This window comes from Centroberyx gerrardi, chromosome 6, assembly GCF_048128805.1.
Source record: "Centroberyx gerrardi isolate f3 chromosome 6, fCenGer3.hap1.cur.20231027, whole genome shotgun sequence".
In the NCBI taxonomy this organism is placed as follows: domain Eukaryota; kingdom Metazoa; phylum Chordata; class Actinopteri; order Beryciformes; family Berycidae; genus Centroberyx; species Centroberyx gerrardi.
This window is the reverse complement of record NC_136002.1, coordinates 33,751,542-33,771,541: the sequence shown is the minus strand read 5'-3', so window position 1 is coordinate 33,771,541 and position 20,000 is coordinate 33,751,542. Positions and strand designations below refer to the sequence as shown.

Below are 20,000 nucleotides of genomic sequence, written 5' to 3'. Positions count from 1 at the left end.
AGGAGGAGGAGAAAGAGGAGACGAGAGGAGGAAGAGGAGGAGGAGGAATCATCGTTGTATCTTCTTTTGCCAAGACAATCACAGCTGGCCAACATGTAAACAGCACTATAGACCAGTGTTCACGTTACAGTCACAGGATGCAGCATTTATTTACACTTGTTTTTAAATCACTATACTTGTTAATTAATTGCTGTAAATAAGACTGAAACTCACATGGTGCTGCAGGAGGATCAGACCAGGAGAGGAGAGAACAGAAGAGACACATTATGAAGTTATCACCAGACATTACAATTATCCTCTGATCACTTCCTGTGTCTAACAGCTGGTTAACAGCTATGACCTCTGACCTCACTGTTACACTGAAAACTTAAAACCCCACTGCAGAGTTTCATAAATACATAGATGTCAATGAGAAAATACTGTAAGCAGTCTTTTCTTAATTCTTGTGAAACATTTGTGCAGATACATGGTTTTTATCTGTCAGCAGCAATGTGCCATTCCTTTCTAAATTATATATTTTTTTTAAATCAATCAACCAATCAGTGAGTGAGTGTGAGTCCTACCTGGCTCTTGATGCCTTGCTGAGTGATGAAGGTTTTCAGAGCTCCAGTCTCTGAGTTCTGGGGGTAGCCGAAGTCCAGGATCTCTACAGGAAAACAAGTTACACCGTCACAACAACCAACCTGACAACAACAACCAATCTGACAACAACCAACCTGACAACAACAACCAATCTGACAACAACCAACCTGACAACAACCAACCTGACAACAACAACCAACCTGACAACAACCAACCTGACCTGTTCTTACTTCTGCACATTGATCAGACCGGCGATGATGCTGTAAAAAGGCCGCGCCTACAAAGTGCTACAAGTGCAAAACCTGATTCAATTTCAATGGACAAAACAATAAATAAATATTTTCTGTGGTTGTTTTCTCTGTGTTCTAATACTTGATATGAAATGTGTTTGGTGTAAATAATTAGTCGTTACCTTTTCACGGTTATCAAACAGCATGAGCCCCAAAATGCAACACTCTGCCTAAGATGACTTTCCCTTTGAGGGACAATAAAGTTTATCTTATCTTATCTTATCTTATGACTCCTCTCTTGAGCAGAGGTTTGCTAGCTTGTTAGCATTTTGTGAGTTCCAGATAATTAAATTATAATGATCATCAGTTGTTTGACAGCTGTGAAAAGGTTTTGGGCGATTAATAACACCAAATACATTTCACATCAATTATTGGAACCCAACCACACAAAATGCTGATTTTTTGTTTTGCCCATAGAAATTGAATAGGGTTTCGCACTTTGTAGGCGTGGCCCATTGGAAACGTCACAACATTCTTATCTATGGGCTTGCATATTTGCTACTTATACTTGATAAACCAGTAGCCATCTGTAAATCTTCTCATGTGAATAGTTAATGCAGCACATCTACACACTGTGCACATCTGCTGTGTGAATCCGATAATGTGAATATCCAAAGATGCACATCTGTCCCTGCTGCACTGTGTGCTCTCACACTGGACTGTAGATCTGTCAACTGAAGGCTTCTGTGAATTATTTCAATCTGCAGAAACTTCCATTAACATCACAAAGACATTCAATCTTTAATATTGTTTTATTTTGTTGTACTTTTTTATTTGTTCTCTTCTCCTGCAGTGACCCCCCCCCCCACCCCACCCCACAGTGACATGGACCATCAGCAGGACGACTCCTGCCAGCGCTGTATTTTCTTTAGGTTTTGATTTTCTCATCCAAGCTTACAAAAATCAAAACCTAAAAAAACCACAGCAGGGCAGAGCAGCTGGAGGACGACGGCTTCAGGATGCAGGGAGGCACACACTTCCTGTTGTGTTTACAGGTCATCATCATCATCATCATCATCATCATGATCAAGTTAAGAACGAGACAATCATATTTGTTCCCCCCCAAAAAAACGAGATATTATCCCTTTCAAAAGTGACTCTTTCTCTTACAAAAATGACCGACTAACCAAATGATAATATTTCTTTTAGACCAGGCTGGGGACTGAAGTCCTTGGTTGAGATACTGAGACACTTTTACAGACTGGATCTTCAAAATTTTAGAAACTCAAGGATGACCATCAGATTGTGATTTTTTTCCCTATACTATTTTGAATATGAACACTGCATTCATCTTAATTTGATGAGCCTCAAGTCGAACGCCTCGTACACAACTGACGTACGTTAGTTCTGTTGGCTCCGCCCGAAACCATCAGTCAGTCAGTGGAGGAGCAGAAACCCAACGCCCCCTTGTGGACAGCGGATCCGCCCACAATGGAGTGACGGATACTTTGAATTTTCAACCGGAAGTCATGGTTGGCATAGCAACTAGTAAACAATGTATGTTTTCAATAAATTAATCTTTTATAATATATATTTTATTATTTGACTTTTTACTAAAAACGTTGATGATCCGTAGCATAAATAAAATATTGTTACTTTCAATGAAAATATGTTCTCACTCCTTTGTGGTGGTAGTTTAGGTCTAAATAACCAGCCTTTATAAGACATATTACTTTTTGTAGCTCGCTAGCTAGCCAGCTAGGCTACCTTAGCTAGCTAGGCTACCTTAGCTGTAGGTAGCTAGCGCTGGCTTGCAAGCCCAAACAAGACTTTGAAATCTGAATGACTTTGAATTGTGTACGAGGCGCTCCTCCATCTTCCATCAAGACACAGTGTGCAGCACCAACCGCTGGGTGGCGAGACTGCGTTGAGAATTACGGAAGGCCGAATTGGTGGAGGATTGTGTGCGAGGCGTAACATTCACAATATAACTTTATTTATATGACAAAATCTCTATCTGCAATATTTGCAAGGTGGGAAATTGCCACTTCGGTAGGTAACTGACCATCATTTGGACTCTTATTCTAGTTGGCTGCTAAAATAGTGAAGGTGTCTGGTGGATTTTGGATCCCACCTTCCACTGTGGATGCTGAACTGAAACGCTTCCTGCCCTGAACATCTTAAACTATTCCTTTACCGTCCAGCAGCTCGTAGATGAGGACGAAGTTGTTCTTGATGTTCTCCTCGCTGATCTTTCCGAAGTAGGCGGTCATGACGTCGCACATCTTGTAGAGGAACTCGAACACCATGGCGGCGTTGACGTTCTGCTTGGTGACGGCCGCCAGCCAGATGTTGGAGCGTTTAACGTGGAAGAAGCTGGTCCGGGCGATGTTGGTGACCGGAGAACGAACCTGCTGCCGGGCGTGGATGACGTTAACACGAAACGCATCCACCGCATTTCGCCTGGAAAAGAGAGGCATGGAGGGTGGAGGTTTGATATTGTCAAAACCAGTTTCTATTACTCTCCAAACCTGTATGGGAGTCCTGATTATGTCTGCACAGTGCAGCTCTAAAAGCCAGGGCGAGGAGGAACAATTAGGTTATTTCATAATTTCTCTGGTGGCATTTTGGCCCAGTGGTTAGAGTCCGTCCCAGACCGGAGGAAAGGTCACAAGTTCAATCCCTGTAACGAGCCAATCCATCAACAGCAGCGTCCTGCCGAAGTGTCCGTGAGCAAGACACTGAACCCATACTTGCAAATTGACTTCATTTACACCTGGTTTGAAAGACAGAAATCTCAGCAGCTGAAGTAATGGATGAGTCATTGGTATTGATCAATAACCCTAACAACCCCACAGCTATACAGAAAAACCTGAGTTATTGCCCCTTTAATACTTCACCCTTCCTTATGGATGGATTAATTAATTAGGCTAAAGACTGAAGAGCCTGTTTATCCTCTATATGTGTGTGAGGGACACCGATATGGAACCAGGCTCAACATTATCCAACGTTCCTCGGCAGCCATGTTAGGAAACTGCCATATCACCCTGGGAAGTCTCCTGTAATTCTGTAACGCTGCAGGGCTCATCACTATGCTGCTGTTGCCTAGCAACAAGCTCTCTGCATTACAGCATTTATAAGATTCACGCTGCAGCATCTCACCCTCACCGGGTTTCTGCAGGTTTCAGAAAGACAAATTTAAGACTTTTTAAGGCCTTTTCAATGCTGCCTGGGGTTGAATTTGAGAGTAATTTAAAAAGTGAGCAGCTGATGACAGCAGTGAAGCTACAGACAGGCAGAATAAGAAAGAGGACAGCAGGAAATTAAAGAGACATGAAGTCCAACTGTGTTGCTGCTGCAGTGCATTCTGGTCTCTCTCCTGCTCCTGTGGTGGAGAAACTGGTCTCTCTCCTCTTCTACGATGGATTTCTCCCTGTATGATTGTTGAACGTCTCTTGGTGCAAAATGGCGGCTCTAGAAAGAATTCTGAACAGATTTCTGTCATTCAAATTTCTCTGTAATCCGCAAAGTCTGATTGTTAATTCCTTGTGTCAATTATGTTTTTATCACCAGTCAATCAAAGGTTACGATTTGAAATGTAAGTGTCGGGTTTTCGCTGCCTAAGGCGCCACACTCGCTTTGTGAGTCCTTTGCGAGAGGAAGTAGGCTGTTCAGTAAGATCCCGCATGTAATTCTGAACAGATTTTTGTCATTCAAACAACTCGGAATTAGTTTACTTATAAACGGACAACTTACTAAGAAAATTTCGGTTTTAAACCGGGCTCCGGCCCATAAATGCAGCCAATGGGACGGCCCGTGCCGGGCTCAGACAGGGTAGGGTCGGGCTTGTTTTTTTGGGCAGATCTAAGGTCTGGTCGAGACCCTAACAGCAGAGAGGCAACTGAAAAGTCTCATTTCTCTCTCTCTTAAGAACATTCACTTATACAAAAACAAAGAGTGAAACGGATATATGTCTTCGGAGGGCGTCTCCATTTATTTAACTCGACTCAACAACACAGGCCAGTGGCGACAGTCTGAGTCTTGTGCTTCGTTATCTCACTAAATCATGTTGCTACCTAGAACACATGGTTTTGTTTACATAATGATCAAGTAAATATTGAGGTAGAAAAAAAGAAAATGTGGATACTTTTTAACCAGGACTCAATTTGGATGAAATGTATGTAAAATGGAAACTGTTAGACCTATAATACTGCTATACCAGCTGCTATAACAAAACAAAAAAACTATCGGTATGGCCGATCGGTATCGGCAGATATGGCTCATAGACGATCGGCGGCAAAAAACATTATCGGGGCATCCCTAGTAAAGTACATCACCAGTAGCTGTTTTAACAGACTTACAGTGTTTTAGGGGGGCTTTTCCCATTCATTTGGGCAAATTTATTTTAAAACATTTTCAGACGTTTTAAGAACTGGATATCCTGGGCATCCACAGCTTTAGACAAGGTTCACCATGTCGAGTCCAGCAGACTGTTTCCACTCTGCTTCTCTCTGTCTCATTACATTTCACACTTCCCTCAACTAGCTGACATTTTTACCCAGACTCCCACTGAGTCAGCAGGCAGGGTTCAGGGTTCAGGGTTCAGGGTTCAGTGTCTTGTGGCTGTCGATGGACACGTCTACTTTAGTGGGAGTCAAACCTGTGACCCTTAGCTTACAGGCTCGTCTCTCTGACCGCTGGGCCTCACATTTGTTTAAATAGAAAATTTGACAATAGAAAACTTCCCTTTATGTGATTTGGACTATTTCTGTTGGTGCTGTGTGTTGTCTGTCTGTATGTTTCCTCTCTGGTTTCTTTGATGTCACTGACACTGCCTGGCTGAATAAAGGAAGGTCGCCGGTTCGAATCCCCGGACCGACTGGGAAAAAGTGAATGGAGGAGTGAACAAGCGTCTCTCTCTCTCCGGCCTCCAGCACTCACCCGATGTCGTCCCGGTAAACCCTGGAGATCAACACCTCCCCCTTGTGGTTGTAGATGAACAGTCCTCCGATCATGATGGACGCCTGTCAGTCAGTCGGTCAGTCAGTCGGTCAGTTGGTGCTGCCCATGATGAAGAGGTACTGCAGGGGAGAGAGGAAGAGAACAGAAGAGTTCATGGCGTTCCAGCAGGCGGATGCAGAAATCACGCTGCCTCATAGAAACTGACTGCAGACCTTTTCTGAATCTTTAGGCTAAATTCAGTTAACATCAAAACCAGCTGACTAGTCCTTCATGAGGATGTGCATTTATTTTTTTGTTGTTGTTGGGTTTTTTTTTTCTAGGCTACTTTGTAATTTTCTGTAAGACTGCATTTGATTTTTTTTTTTTTTTACATTGAACAAAGGCTCGACACTCATGTTTTTTTATGGTTAATATTAGTTATTTTTTTAAGTCATTTTGCAGATTGCATTTTGTATACACTGACTAGTCAATTTGTTGTTCAGACCACAGACCGACTAGTCAACCATGAAAAAAACTTTTGCACATCCACAGCAAACACACAACAGCGACTGACTTCACTAAAGGATCAGCTTGCCTTGATATTCGTAAGACCTTCTACCAAAAAGCCTAGCAATTTTTTGAAATTGAAATTGTCATTTTAATGAAATGACACGTGTATGCCGTATTTATCAGTGAACCCTACCGTTTCAGTAAAGCTGTACAAGGTGTGTGTGTTCTGTGACAAGTGTGTGTTTTTGACCATGACCAAATTTTATCAAATGTGACTAGAGTGTGAGAAGTGTTGATGAGGAATATTCACACCACCAAAACTGAATTTCTCCTTCTGAGTGATCCTGTCAATCACCCAGTTTTGATGTTGATAGTGTTGAATTTTGTTGAACAGCTACAGTCATTCAGATCTAATGAGGCATTTTCACATCATAAACTGATCTTAAACTAGCTGGCAGGGCTGCAGGCCAAAGACAGCAGAGTGACCAATACAAGTAATTACCATTAAATGACAACCTAAACATCTGGATTTCTAACCTCAAGTCACAGCATTTGAACTCTAGTGTCAATTACTGGTAAGCGTTTAAACTTGACTGCTCTCAGACCAATGTAAACTACAAAACCCAGTCTGCAGTCTGGGAATATAATGATAAACAGTTAAATCTACACCATCGTCGGCTAAACAGTCAACTGACCAAGTCAAGGGTGGCTAATTAAGGGTTAATTAAGCCATCATCCAGTCACGACGACCCCCTTTACTTTATATGGCTACACACAAATATCTTCGTGATGTTCATTAGCTCGGCTAGCTGTCAGTGAGACCGTTAATTTAAACTGATCTATCCATTTACGGCTAGCTAGCATATTAGCTTAGCTGCTGTTATCACTGTGGTTGCCTTGTCAATGCATCACACGTATGGTTAGTTCCGTTTGTACAATTAATGGTTTCTAAACCAAGAATGCTAACCACAACTAACAAGCATGAATGTAATAAAAGCTCCTCTTCGGAGGAGGAATCAGCTCTTGCTCGCTAGCTAGTAGCCGCGATACGTTCCGTTGTCTAATGTGGAGAGAAGGCAAAAGCCAAAAGCCATCTAAATAATCGGACAGTTTTATCTGGCTTTGCTTATTCGCGTAAATACATTCTTCTTGTAACATGATTTTAGACCTTTTACGGGACCGTAGGATCTTCTGAAAAATTCGGCATTCATTTGATCCATCAAAGCAGCAGTTATTCCGACAAAATTTCAGTTTTTATAACTGGTTCACACTCTTCTCTACCGCCCACCACTGTGTACCTTTAACGTTATCCTGGAGGAAGACTGTCGGAATAACCGTCGAACCAATTCTAAAAGTTCAAATTGTACAGAAGTAACGGCCGTTCGGTAGGTTGTATGTGTGCCGAACTTAAGGGAGGTTCCTATGGACTCGGAAAATGTCTTGAGTCACGTTCTACAAAGTATATACTTTTGCCGATGAGCAAGGCAACATTAAAAATCCAGTTTTGAATGGCTTAACGTCTACTCCATTCATGACAACGGCACGTATCGGGGCTAGCTAGCAACACCTGCTAACGTTACTGCAGCAGACGCTGACGACTCGTCGCTCGGTCGCGGTCAAATGTGTACTGCACTACAGACAGTCTGTTGTTATCCTGCTGTCTCTTACCCGCTCCGCAGAATGACAGCTTCTGTTTTAACTGTCTGGAACTGAACCACACGCCCTGCTGACACGTCAAGAGGACATTTGAACGTCAAAACCAGACTCACTTGTCTCCTCCGGTCGGAGGCAAGATGTCGGCGGCTGGAGCAGACCGTCAGCTGACAGCAGCCCGGGCCGCGTCCCATTCAGAAAACTACCGTCCTCCGCCCAGGCTCCTACCGCACTAAATATCATTTAACTAATCACACATCTGTAAATAAAGTAGTTTGACGCTGATGTAGTCATGCAGGTTAAATACTGACACCGATGCGGCCAGTGCCTCCCCTGCTTTGACCGTTCCCAGCCGGTAAAGTCAGACGCGAGGCAGCAGCAGTGTGGATGGTTCCGGCAGAGGAAGCAGTCACCTCTGCCTTCTGAATCCTGATCATCACATCAGGCCGCAGACTGCAGAGACACTGTGCTGCCTGCGCTCTGCACGGCCTGCTGCGGGCAGGCTGTCAGAATACAGCGCTTTCCTTAATATTTACATATTCATCTCATTCTCATCCATGTCATTAGTGTTTTTATTTTTCACTTATACCGCATATTTCTCATTTTAAGTACATTTTCATATCCTGTTATTTTTCCTTGATGTTTCTTGCTGCCTGCATGCTGCACACCCTCATACTGCTGTAACCCATACTTCTTAATACATTTTATAATTCTCATTAATTCATTCTACTTGGTGAAATTGTGGGTTGTGTATGACTACACGACACCCATTCACTCTATTCTTATTTATATTCTATTTTTCTTTGCTGTTTCCTTTCAGTATTTGCTGCTTAAACGACCCAAGTTCCCCACAAGGATCAATAGTTTTAAGATTCTTTTGATTCATTACCTATAAGGCACCGAACAGTCTGGCCCCGTCATGCATCTGTGAATTATTGATCCTCCACAAAGCTGCAAGGTCTCTTAGATCTTCTGGCCGGCCCAAACTTATGAAATATGAAACAGTAAACTGAGCTTGTTTCAAACTGTAAGAGTTTCCAGCCTGATTTCAGTGTGTGATGCAGATTGTTGCTCCTCCTTCACAGTGACGGATCACCTTTACTGACTGAATCAGAGGCTCCAGCTGTTTTCTCTGCTGTTTGGATTTGAATGGGAGTGAATGAGCTGAGATTTAAAAATATCTTTAATGGTGGAGCAGCGGGTAGAAACTGTCAGATTTAATATTAAAGGGATGGAAAACCTAAAAAATGAGCAAAAACCTGAAATCAGGCTGAAATTGTCCTGTAAGGAGCAGGCAGGGTTTGGTCTTTGGGTTTGAGAATTTTGAGTTTTTCATTTTTGTCTGCAACTATTTAAAACAAAAACACACATTCAGCACACAGAATACAGACATTAGGTTTTTTTAATTGAGTGGTTTTCTCATTTAAACTCAGAGTAAAGACAGACAGAAAAGTCATGATTAGACAATAAAACTATGATCATAAATTAAAACAATCTTTTCCTCATAAAACTGTGTACAGCGACTATTAAACTGAGCCGTTCTTCACTGTATCCATCTTCAGTTAATAACCAAATATCTCATATATAATATATATAAATGTATACTGTGTTCTGGGGTGAAATCAGGTTTACACACACAAAACAGTAGAATGCAAGTCACATACACAGAAATATGGATGAAAATTATAAAAGGAAAATGACAAAATTAATGAATCATTGATATTAACAATAAACTCCAGAGATATGGAGTGTAAAACTTATAGATGAGGCAAAGTCTTGTCAGTGCAGAGCTTTAGGTTTAAGTCTGTTTTGTCATTTTACATTTACACTTCATGTTCATGTTTGATTCTGTTGAGTTGTTTCTGATATGACAAGCTTGTTTACAAATCACTAGAAATCCATTTAGAAAAGAAAATGACCTGAATTAAAATCAGTGTGAAGCCGCTCAGGCTCCGTTCACACTGCATATCCCATCTGTAGGATGTAACACACATCCCATAATAATATGAACTGACAGTGAAGAGCAGAGTAACAATAACAAAAGCTGTTTTCCCATTCAGATGCCACAGGAGTTCCATATTTCCTGTGATTTCTCCACCTTGCTGTAAGACTCTGACCGGCATGTCTGCAGGTTAGCAGTCCAGTCAACAGCTGACTGACCGTCTGTCAGTCGGTTGGAGCCGTTCAGCTTAAAGCTTTATCGTGACAATATCTATCAGAACAGCATCGCTTCATGTCATGAGCATGATCTCAGCATCTGCCTCAGCTGAGGCTCAAAGATCAGAAGCTGCCGGCCGACTGAGACGCCGTGATGCGGAAGAACCTCCGAGATCCAGATTGTCTGTTCCTCCGGGTTTGAACTGAGGCGTCAAGTCGTCTGTTTGTCTCTTTCCATCGTTGTGTCTCATGAATGATGTCAGATTTACTTGTTGTCACGGCAACGCTGACAAATTGTGATTGGAGTGTTCAAATACAAGTCGCATGGCTCCATGTGGTCCAGATCAGAATTGGAAAACTGCGACTCCATGCAGCACACACACATAGAAAACTGTACATAGTCACTTTGATAGGTGCGCACGCACACACACACACACACACACACACACACAGGTGGTAACAGTCCACAATATATTAACAGAGCTGAATTTGTTTTCCTCTTCTTCACTGAAGAAAATACAGCAGTCTGACAGGTTAGACCAGAGCCATATATATACAGTTAGTCCAGTTAGACCAGAGCCATATATAGACAGTTAGTCCAGTTAGACCAGAGCCATATATAGACAGTTAGTCCAGTTAGACCAGAGCCATATATAGACAGTTAGTCCAGTTAGACCAGAGCCATATATAGACAGAGTTAGTCCAGTTAGACCAGAGCCATATATAGACAGTTAGTCCAGTTAGACCAGAGCCATATATAGACAGTTAGTCCAGTTAGACCAGAGCCATATATAGACAGTTAGTCCAGTTAGACCAGAGCCATATATAGACAGTTAGTCCAGTTAGACCAGAGCCATATATAGACAGAGTTAGTCCAGTTAGACCAGAGCCATATATAGACAGAGTTAGTCCAGTTAGACCAGAGCCATATATAGACAGAGATAGTCCAGTTAGACCAGAGCCATATATAGACAGAGTTAGTCCAGTTAGACCAGAGCCATATATAGACAGTTAGTCCAGTTAGACCAGAGCCATATATAGACAGTTAGTCCAGTTAGACCAGAGCCATATATAGACAGTTAGTCCAGTTAGACCAGAGCCATATATAGACAAAGTTAGTCCAGTCAGACATGGAAAACTTTAAGACAGGGACCTGAAAGCAGAACCTGAGAGAAAAAAAGTTCTGGTTTCCTGTATCAGTTAGGTCAGGCAAATGGTTGCCGACTAAAATGCCATTCTCTATTTTCTTCAGAGAGGTTTGGCAAAACTCATTTAAAAATATCTTCAGTCATGGTGCAGCATGTCAAAACAGTCAGAATTAATATTAAAGGGATGGAAAACGTAAAATATTAGCAAAAATCACACAGGAAATATGGAACAATGTCCTCCACAACATCGCCATGGTAACAAGGACAACAGAATCACTGGTTACTATAGCAACAGCCAAGGAGCGGGACTTCGGAGCCAACATGGCCGACTGTGGAGACCGCACTGGACAAACTGTGTGTGTGTGGCTCTGGTCCAGGAGCTGAGGGTCGGGCTTCTGTTTAAGTTTCTACTGAAATAAATTAAACTCCTTTATGAGCTCAAATAGTTGAAAGCAAACTCAAATATATTTCAGCCAAGTCTTCTCTCTCTCTCTCTCTCTCTCTCTCTCTCTCTCTCTCTCTCTTTCATCTCAGTCCCTTCAGAAACTAGATCTTCAGGACATTGAAGTAAATACTTTTGGCAGGACAGGGTCAAAATATTTAACCTGTACGAAATAATTAGATATGAATCCTGTATCATGATCATGAAGTGGCTTTTAGCACAAACCTGTACAGATCAGTCCTTTTTAAAAAGCATTAACTGTTTTTTTACAGACAAGTGACAAATGTGACCCTTTTCTGACAGGTCCAGACCCCGCCCCCCATCACCTGACTCAACATGACATCACCAGACCCAACATGACATCGTCACCATGGGGTCACATGACATCCACAAAGAACTCGCTGGGGTTTCCCATCGCCAGGCGGAAGGACTGGCGGGAGGCAGAGATTTCGGGCGGGACGGAGGAAAGGTCCCGACCCTGACCTTCGGGTGGGGGAGTAGGTGGGGGGTCTGAGTCTCTGTTGCCATGGAGGCCAGAGGAGGAGGGGGGGTTCTGGGTGCTGTCGTCCCCGGGGGGCTCCACCGTTGGCCGCTCGCTGGTTGGAGCATTCACTTCCTGTTTTGTCGAGTCGGATTCACTGCCTCCTGCTGACCTAGACTCCCCTCCTCCTCCTTCCCCTCCTCCTCCTTCTCCTTCTTCTTCCCCTCCTCCTCCTTCTCCCCCTCCTCCTCCTCCTCCTCCCCCTGCTCCTTCTCCCCCTCCTCCTCCTTCTCCTCCTCCTCCTCCTCCTCCTCCTCCCCCTCCTGCCTCCTTCTGACTTCCGCTGCGGTTTGATCCACTGCTACGAGTTCCTGTAAAATAAAAAGAGATTAATATTAAGAATAATATTAAGTTCATTGAATTTTCAGCATTCGGCAGTCAAACAGGTAAGTGCATTTACATTAACTTTGACATTCTAGTCTGAGTATAACAGTAGAATAAGCATCAGTTTCTAGATTTAAATTACTTATACATACATAACAACACACATTACAAACAACCTACAATCATCTGCTGCCAACCAGCTGAGTCTCCATGATGGAGGAACATTGTAGAATTGTCTGTTAGTTAATAAAGTGTCTGTACCTTAATAAATCTGTACCAACCAGCTAGAAACAGAGAGCAGCTGATGCATCTTATTGTGGTGAGGCTGCAGATCCATTCAGTAACGTTCTAATCCATCCATACATTCATCCATTTTCAAGAATGGATTTTTTTTCGCAGTGGCAACAAGACCAGCAGTGCAGTCCAGACCTCTCTTTCCCCAGCAACTTCCACCAGCTCCTCCTGGGGAATCCCAAGGCGTTCCCCAGCTAGCTGAGATATATCATCCCTCCAGCGTGTCCTGGGCAGACGACCCTCCAAAGGCAGACAACCCGGGGGCGTCCTATCAGATGCCTGAACCACCTCAGCTGACTCTTCTCGATGCAGAGCAGCAGCGGCTCTAATCTGAGATCCTCCCGGATCACTGAGCTTCTCACCTGCAACCTGTCTGAGAAACCTCATTTCCGCTGTTTGTATCCGCGACCTCATTCTTTCAGTCACTACCCAAATGAAAATCAATGAAAAACAATGAACAAAAATCACAAACAAAAAAGGAGACAAGGCACACCCTTGTCAGAGTCCAACGTTCACCTTGAACAAGCTTGATTTTACACTGAGTATGCAAACACAACTCAGGTACTCAGTACAGGGATCGAATAGCTCGTAGTAACGAAGTCGGCGCCCCATACTCTTGCAGTATCTCCACAGTATATCTCAGGGCACACGGTCATAAGCATTTTCCAAATCTACCATGCACATGTAGACTGGAAACTCCCATGCCCCCTCGATTATCTGCGAGAGGGTGAAGAGCAGGTCCACCTGAATCTGATGTTCAACTACCAGACAGAGCCTCCTTTCCAGCACCCCAACATAGGCTTTCCCAGGCAGGCTGAGAAGTGTGATCCCCCGATAGTTGGAACAAACCCTCTGGTCCCCCTTTTTAAATATGGGGACCACCACACCTGTCTGCCAATCCCGAGGCACTGTCCCCGACATCCATGCTACATTGAAGAGGCGTGTCAGCCACAACAATATCCAGTGCCTTCAGCATTTCCAGAGGAATCTCATCCACCCATGCAGCCTTGCCACTGCAGAGCTTTCTAACTACCTCAGTGACTTCAGACAACGAGATGGACTCTGACCCCCCAGAATCCTTGGGCACTGCCTCCTGTACAGAGGGCATGTCTGTCAGGTTCAACTTCAAAGTGCTCTTTCCACCTTCCGACAATATTCAAAAAATATCCATGGCCTCTCTGAACTCCTCCCATGCCCGGATTTTTGCTTCTGTAACCGCTGCAGCTGCAGCCCTCTTGGCCTGCTGGTACCTCACCCCTGATGTCCACCAGCGGGTCCTTGGGTTGCCACCAGAACAAGCCTTCAGACTACAACTCCAAGCAGCCACTTGCACAACAGGTTTTGAACAGAGTCCATTTGGACTCCACACCACACAAGTCCAACAACAAAGCGCCACTTGAGTTCAGATCAGGCAGGCCTTGGTTCCACAACCCAACTATATCTAGTTGGTATCTTCCAAACTCCTGCACAAGCTCCGGCTCCTTCCCCCCCCAGCGAGGTGACTTTCCACATCCCAAGAGCCAGTTTTGATCATCAGGGTCCAAGACGCCCGGACCTACCCCACTCTCGCGCCTTGCCCAATCGGACCTGACCCAAACACTTTGCCCTGCGGGTGGTGGGCCCACAAGGCAGCGGCCTCCCGTTACAGCTTCGGGCTGAGCCCAGCCGAGCTATGGGCATCACCCGGCCACCAGGTGCTCGCTTACGAGCACCATTCCCAGGTCGGCCCCGGTGTCCCTAATCCGGGCGAGGTTCTCTCATTTTTATCCTTGACCGTCATAAGGGTCTGTCTAAACTGCTATTTGTCTGGCCCCTCCCCTGAGACCAATTTGTCATGGGTGACCCTACCAGGAACCCAATGCCCCAGACAACACAGCTCTCAGGGTCACAGGGGCACGCAAACCCCTTCACCTCGATAAGGTTGCAGTCCATGGAGGAGTAACGTTCTCAGTAAAAGTGAATAGTGTGATAAGGTGGATTTGGTTACTGTGACACAGTAAACTGTCTTGTCTTTAGCCCTAGTCTCTACTCCAAAACACTCTGAGTTGTAGCTTGAGAAGAGTCAGCTCAGTTAACCTGAACAAACTGTTAGCTAGCTAACTAGCCGGCAAACACACTGATGTTAATGTGAACATGCTAACGCTAGCTGCTACTAGATACGTTAGCTAGTGTGCTAATCAGATGTGTTAACAAGACAGTGATGTTAGCTGACCAGATACTATGGTTAGCTAGCTAACAAGCTGACATTATCTAAACACTAAATCAATCAGATGGATCAGTGATGAAATGATCAGTTCAGTCAGAAACAGACAGAAATGAACCATGTCTACTTCTGTAACGTTGGCCTACTGCTGCCTGTCAGTCTCTCTCGATAACTTGTAATGAATGTAAATGTAGACAAGCAAAGAGGAAAGATGCTGTCACCGTCACTGTGCTGGCTTCCTCCTCCTCCTCCTCCTCCTCCTCCTCCTCCCCCCCAGGCCGGCAGTTGGTGCAGGAGGTGGGGGGAGCTGTAGGGATGAGGGATGGGGTACTGGTAGGGGAAAGCTGGGGGCCACTGGGGGCCCGAGGCTCCAGGATGGGAGAGAGGAGCCACCGAGTCGTCTGACCCTCCTCCTCCTCCTCCTCCTCCTCCTCCTCCACTGGAAGCTCCTTCATGATCCAGCAGAGACAGGACGGCCATGTCTGACAGCAGTAGAAATGTAGAATTAAACAATTAGTACTAGTTTTGGCCCTTAGTCAGGCTCGTGCTTTCACAAGGCTCAGACAGTTTTCAGACTGGGTTCTGGACCGGTTTTCTGGACTGGGTTCAAATCTTCAGATCTGGTCTAATTCTAAAGCCGATCTTTGTATATTTGGAAAATTACTTTGACTATTTTGGGGTGTTTTAACCCTAAAGTAAAGCTAGAATGTATAAAGCAACATTGTAGTATTAGAGTCCCAATTTCAACTCGCACACTGAGGACATGAACTTGAACTTGGCTCAATCACCTCAGACTCGGCTCCACATCTTTTCAGCGTTTCCCTAAATTTGTCTCTGATCATCTGGTTGTTCCACAGTATCGGCTGAACATTTATCTGACAACACAAACACTGACAGGAGGATGGACCAGATTGTCTCTATAGTGACAGAGGAAGATGAAGATGAAGATGAAGATGCTCCATCTCATATTGTGAGCTTTGCATACATCGATTTTATATTAACTGGCAGGAAAAGTAGAACCAAATGTAAAATATGTACAAGGGCAATTGAGGAAAAGGACTGTTCTAGCACGGATTACTTGAAGTCAAATTAGTTACTCAGACTCTGTCTATCTATCTATCTGTCTGTCTGTCTGTCTGTCTGTCTGTCTGTCTGTCTGTCTGTCTGCCTGTCTCTCTCTGTGTCTGTCTGTCTCTCTGTCAGTCTGTCTGTCTGTCTGTCTGTCTGTCGGTCTGCCTGTCTCTCTCTGTGTCTGTCTGTCTGTCTGTCTGTCTGTCTGTCTGTCTGTCTGTCTGCCTGTCTCTCTCTGTGTCTGTCTGTCTCTCTGTCAGTCTGTCTGTCTGTCTGTCTGTCTGTCTGTCTGCCTGTCTCTCTCTCTGTCTGTCTGTCTCTCTGTCTGTCTGTCTGTCTGTCTGTCTGTCTGTCTGTCTGCCTGTCTCTCTCTGTGTCTGTCTGTCTCTCTGTCAGTCTGTCTGTCTGTCTGTCTGTCTGTCTGTCTGTCTGCCTGTCTCTCTCTCTGTCTGTCTGTCTCTCTGTCTGTCTGTCTGTCTGTCTGTCTGTCTGTCTGCCTGTCTCTCTGTCTGTCTGTCTGTCTCTCTGTCTGTCTCTCTGTCTGTCTGTCTGCCTGCCTGTCTGTCTGCCTGTCTCTCTGTCTGTCTGTCTGTCTCTCTGTCTGTCTCTCTGTCTGTCTGTCTGTCTGTCTGTCTGTCTGCCTGTCTCTCTGTCTGTCTGTCTGTCTCTCTGTCTGTCTCTCACCTCCACACAGGTCTCCGAACACGTAGTAGCACTGCTCAGAGAAGGTGATCTTGTTGACGGTGTGGCGGATGTATCCGGCCTTCAGCAGGTTGCTGCTGTACTTTCGAGCTTCACGCCGGTCAGTGAAGCCTTCAACACGGTGGTACAGCCAGTCCACCACGTCTGAACCTGGACAGACAGACAGACAGACAGGCAGACAGACAGACAGACAGACAGACAGACAGGCAGACAGACAGACAGACAGACAGACAGGCAGACAGACAGGCAGACAGACAGGCAGACAGACAGACAGACAGACAGACAGACAGGCAGACAGACAGGCAGACAGACAGACAGACAGGCAGACAGACAGACAGGCAGACAGGCAGACAGACAGGCAGACAGACAGACAAACACACAGAGACACAGAGAGACAGGTAGTCATACTGTTTCAACAGGTTCTGCTGTGTTTTTCTGAGGCAGCAGAGAATTCACCAGCAACTTTCACTGTTTCACTATTTATAAATTATTTTTTACTGAATATTTTTTTTACTTTTCACAGTTCAACAGAAACAAGTAAACATGTTGCAGGGCGTCCTGCTGCCCCAGTATCTAAGGTGCGTACCATGTAAAAGGAGAGAACACAGGAAAAGTAGTGCAGACAAAAGAGGCTTTCCACCATTTTCCTATTACACTCTTTATTTATACTATTGTCATCATTTCACTATTTTACCAGCAAGTTAAACAATAAGGCAGGGAGTTTTAGTGTCCCATGATCTAAATTCTAAATTCTAGGCTTTTCCACCCTGACCAGAAGAAAACTCTGGAGGAAACACTGTATACTTGGAATTTTTTGGATGTGTTTGGCATGGAAATGCTAACCTTCAAAAGCCGATATCAGTCAAACTCTAAGTTCGGACTGGAGGAACGTGTTTCAGAGGGAAATCCGGGATGAAAGGAGGTCAGTCTGGAAGAGCTGCTCACCTATGAAGGCGTTGGGGATGGTGATCTTCAGCCACATCCTGTCTCGAACCTCCAGCCCCGACTCGGGATTGGCCATCGCCTTGGCAATGGCCGCCATGTCGCTGTGGATGGTGAGGTGGCGTTCTTCCTGCAAGCCTGAAAACCCACAGTGTGGCGTTGGCTTGTTGTCTTGGTCAGAACACATGGAGAACATAAACCCCGTTCCACCAAAGGCCAAAAGCCCAAGAACTTGTTAACGTGTTTCCACTGAACGACCTCGTCCCCGCGTAACCATGACAACTACACAACTGCTTGTCAACAAACATGGTGGACTACGCTGCTGTCAAAGTCACAGCCTATACATTAACATTACTTTTAATTACTTTGTGGGAACTTTTGAAAGTTCAAGCTTTGACCCAGTTTGACGCTGACTTTCTGAAGCGTTTCCAATGAGATCACAGCTTTGTGCATCGTAAGCGACCGGCGAGAAGCTAACTCTTTATGTTTCAGAGTTCCCTGAGCTTTTACAACATGACTTTAAACTTTTCAACTTGCCTTCTGCTATAAATAATGAGAGCTATTGCCAATGCTTTCTTTTGTTTTAGGCTCAGATACATTGCTACGGCAGGCTACAGGAGCTACAGAAGCAATTTGGCTAGCATCATGTTTTCAGAAGCCCCGCCTTCCTCTTGCAACATGCGCATCCCTGATGAGGTTTCAACGCCCCGCCAGCACTCTACCGCCTGTTGGACGCAGCGTTGATTCTTGTTGGGTGAAACGGGTTTTACAGGATTCAAAAATTCAAACAGTTACCTCTCGCTGCCAGTTGCATAACGGCCTAGTGCAGCTTTAATGTTAATCATGTTGTACTGTCTGTCCTGTGTGTGGTGAAGGTGCTTTTGTATGAAGCTCAGGAAGACAAGCAGGAAGACAAGCAGGAAGACAAGCAGGAAGACAAGCAGGAAGACATCAGCTAATGAGGATATGAATAAAAAAAAAAAGAATGAAGAGAAAAACAGACAACAGAAAAAAAGTGATGGCTGACAGACGACAGGCAGATCTGAACATCAGATGCTGGAAAATAGAGAGAGCTAGATAAAAGATGGGAGATGACAGACAGACAGAGATAGATTGATAGATAGATAGATAGATAGATAGATGGTGAAGGGGCTGATGGGAGTCGTACCGTAGTGGGGGAGGAGTGCCCCCGTCATGGCCGCCGTGTGGGACACCCAGGCAGCAGGGTCAATGGGACGGACCGGCTCACCTGATGCAGATCAATGAAGTTTTATCTTAACTTTATTAGATCAGATTACATTACATCACATTACATTACACAAGACAATATTACATTAGATTAGATTTGATTTGTATGTGTGTGTGTGTGTGTGTGTGTGACTCACTCCTCGGCAGTGTGAAGCAGCCTCGTGGGTTTGGATCCCAACACTTCGCCACCGTCAACGTGACGGACCTGGAGACAGACAGACAGAGCACAGACAGGTTGACAGACAGACAGACAGACAGTATTAGGGGGTCTAGGCGTTTTTGACACGGCCGCGCCTGTAGCGACGCTTCTCGGTGTGATCGCCCCCTCAGACCTTACCAGGAGCCTGAACCTCCTCAACTGGCTCCTTTCAATGTGGAGAAGCAGCAGCTCAATACCGAGTTCCTTGTATCTGCGATCTAATTCTTTCAGTCTCTAGAGTCTCCAGAAACACGGTCTGATACAACACCAGCATTACTGCAGCTGCTGCACCTAACCGGCGGTCAATCTCACCATCCTTCTAATGAATAAGACCTGAGATACTTGAACTCGGCACCCCATACTCCCACAGTATCTCCCACACGATACCTCGGGGAACACGCTCATAAGCCTTTTCCAAATCCACAAAACACATGTAGATAGGATTAGCAAACAATTATCTGTGAGGGGGTAAAAAAGTTGGTCCACTGTTCTGCGACAGACAGAATCCACATTGTTCCTCCGGAATCTAACGTCCAACACTCGGCTCGAGTTTCCTCTCCAGCACCGTGGCATAGACTTTCCCAGGAGGCCGAGCAGTGTGATTCCACGATGGTTGGAACAAACCCTCCGGCCCTCTCCACCATCACACCTGTCTGCCGATCCAAGGGCACTGTTCCCGAAATCCACGCAACATTGAAGAGACATCTCAACCAGGCTCAGAGGCTCGGAAGGCCTCCTTCAGCTCGACAGCCTCCCTCCCTCCTTAGGTTGCTGCCATGACAGACTCCGCCCACCTTCTGGCCTCAGCTCCTA

General features: G+C 44.9%; 2 protein-coding genes across 4 annotated transcripts in view; both read right to left on the bottom strand.

The window, feature by feature from the left end:
• Positions 1-8,083, bottom strand: part of ap2m1b (adaptor related protein complex 2 subunit mu 1b) — a 17,323-nt gene extending 9,240 nt beyond the window's left edge. Inside the window, exons 1-4 of one of the 3 annotated variants that reach the window (XM_078284120.1) lie at positions 8,033-8,083; positions 5,754-5,893; positions 3,010-3,275; positions 564-646 (exon numbers count right to left, since the gene is read on the bottom strand). In XM_078284120.1, coding sequence (XP_078140246.1) covers positions 564-646; positions 3,010-3,275; positions 5,754-5,827 — 423 coding nt within the window. In that variant the 5' untranslated portion in view covers positions 5,828-5,893; positions 8,033-8,083. Of the gene's footprint in view, positions 1-563; positions 647-3,009; positions 3,276-5,753; positions 5,894-7,431; positions 7,468-7,931 lie in introns of those variants that run through there. The other 2 variants (XM_078284119.1, XM_078284121.1) reach the window with 2 other exon arrangements.
• Positions 8,084-12,039: 3,956 nt separating this feature from the next.
• dvl3b (dishevelled segment polarity protein 3b) overlaps positions 12,040-20,000 on the bottom strand; it is a 24,637-nt gene continuing 16,676 nt past the window's right edge. The window contains exons 10-16 of the mRNA XM_071900557.2: positions 19,126-19,193; positions 18,909-18,989; positions 17,744-17,878; positions 16,781-16,948; positions 15,247-15,507; positions 12,483-12,515; positions 12,040-12,341 (exon numbers count right to left, since the gene is read on the bottom strand). Coding sequence (XP_071756658.2) covers positions 12,040-12,341; positions 12,483-12,515; positions 15,247-15,507; positions 16,781-16,948; positions 17,744-17,878; positions 18,909-18,989; positions 19,126-19,193 — 1,048 coding nt within the window. The remainder of the gene's footprint in view (positions 12,342-12,482; positions 12,516-15,246; positions 15,508-16,780; positions 16,949-17,743; positions 17,879-18,908; positions 18,990-19,125; positions 19,194-20,000) is intronic.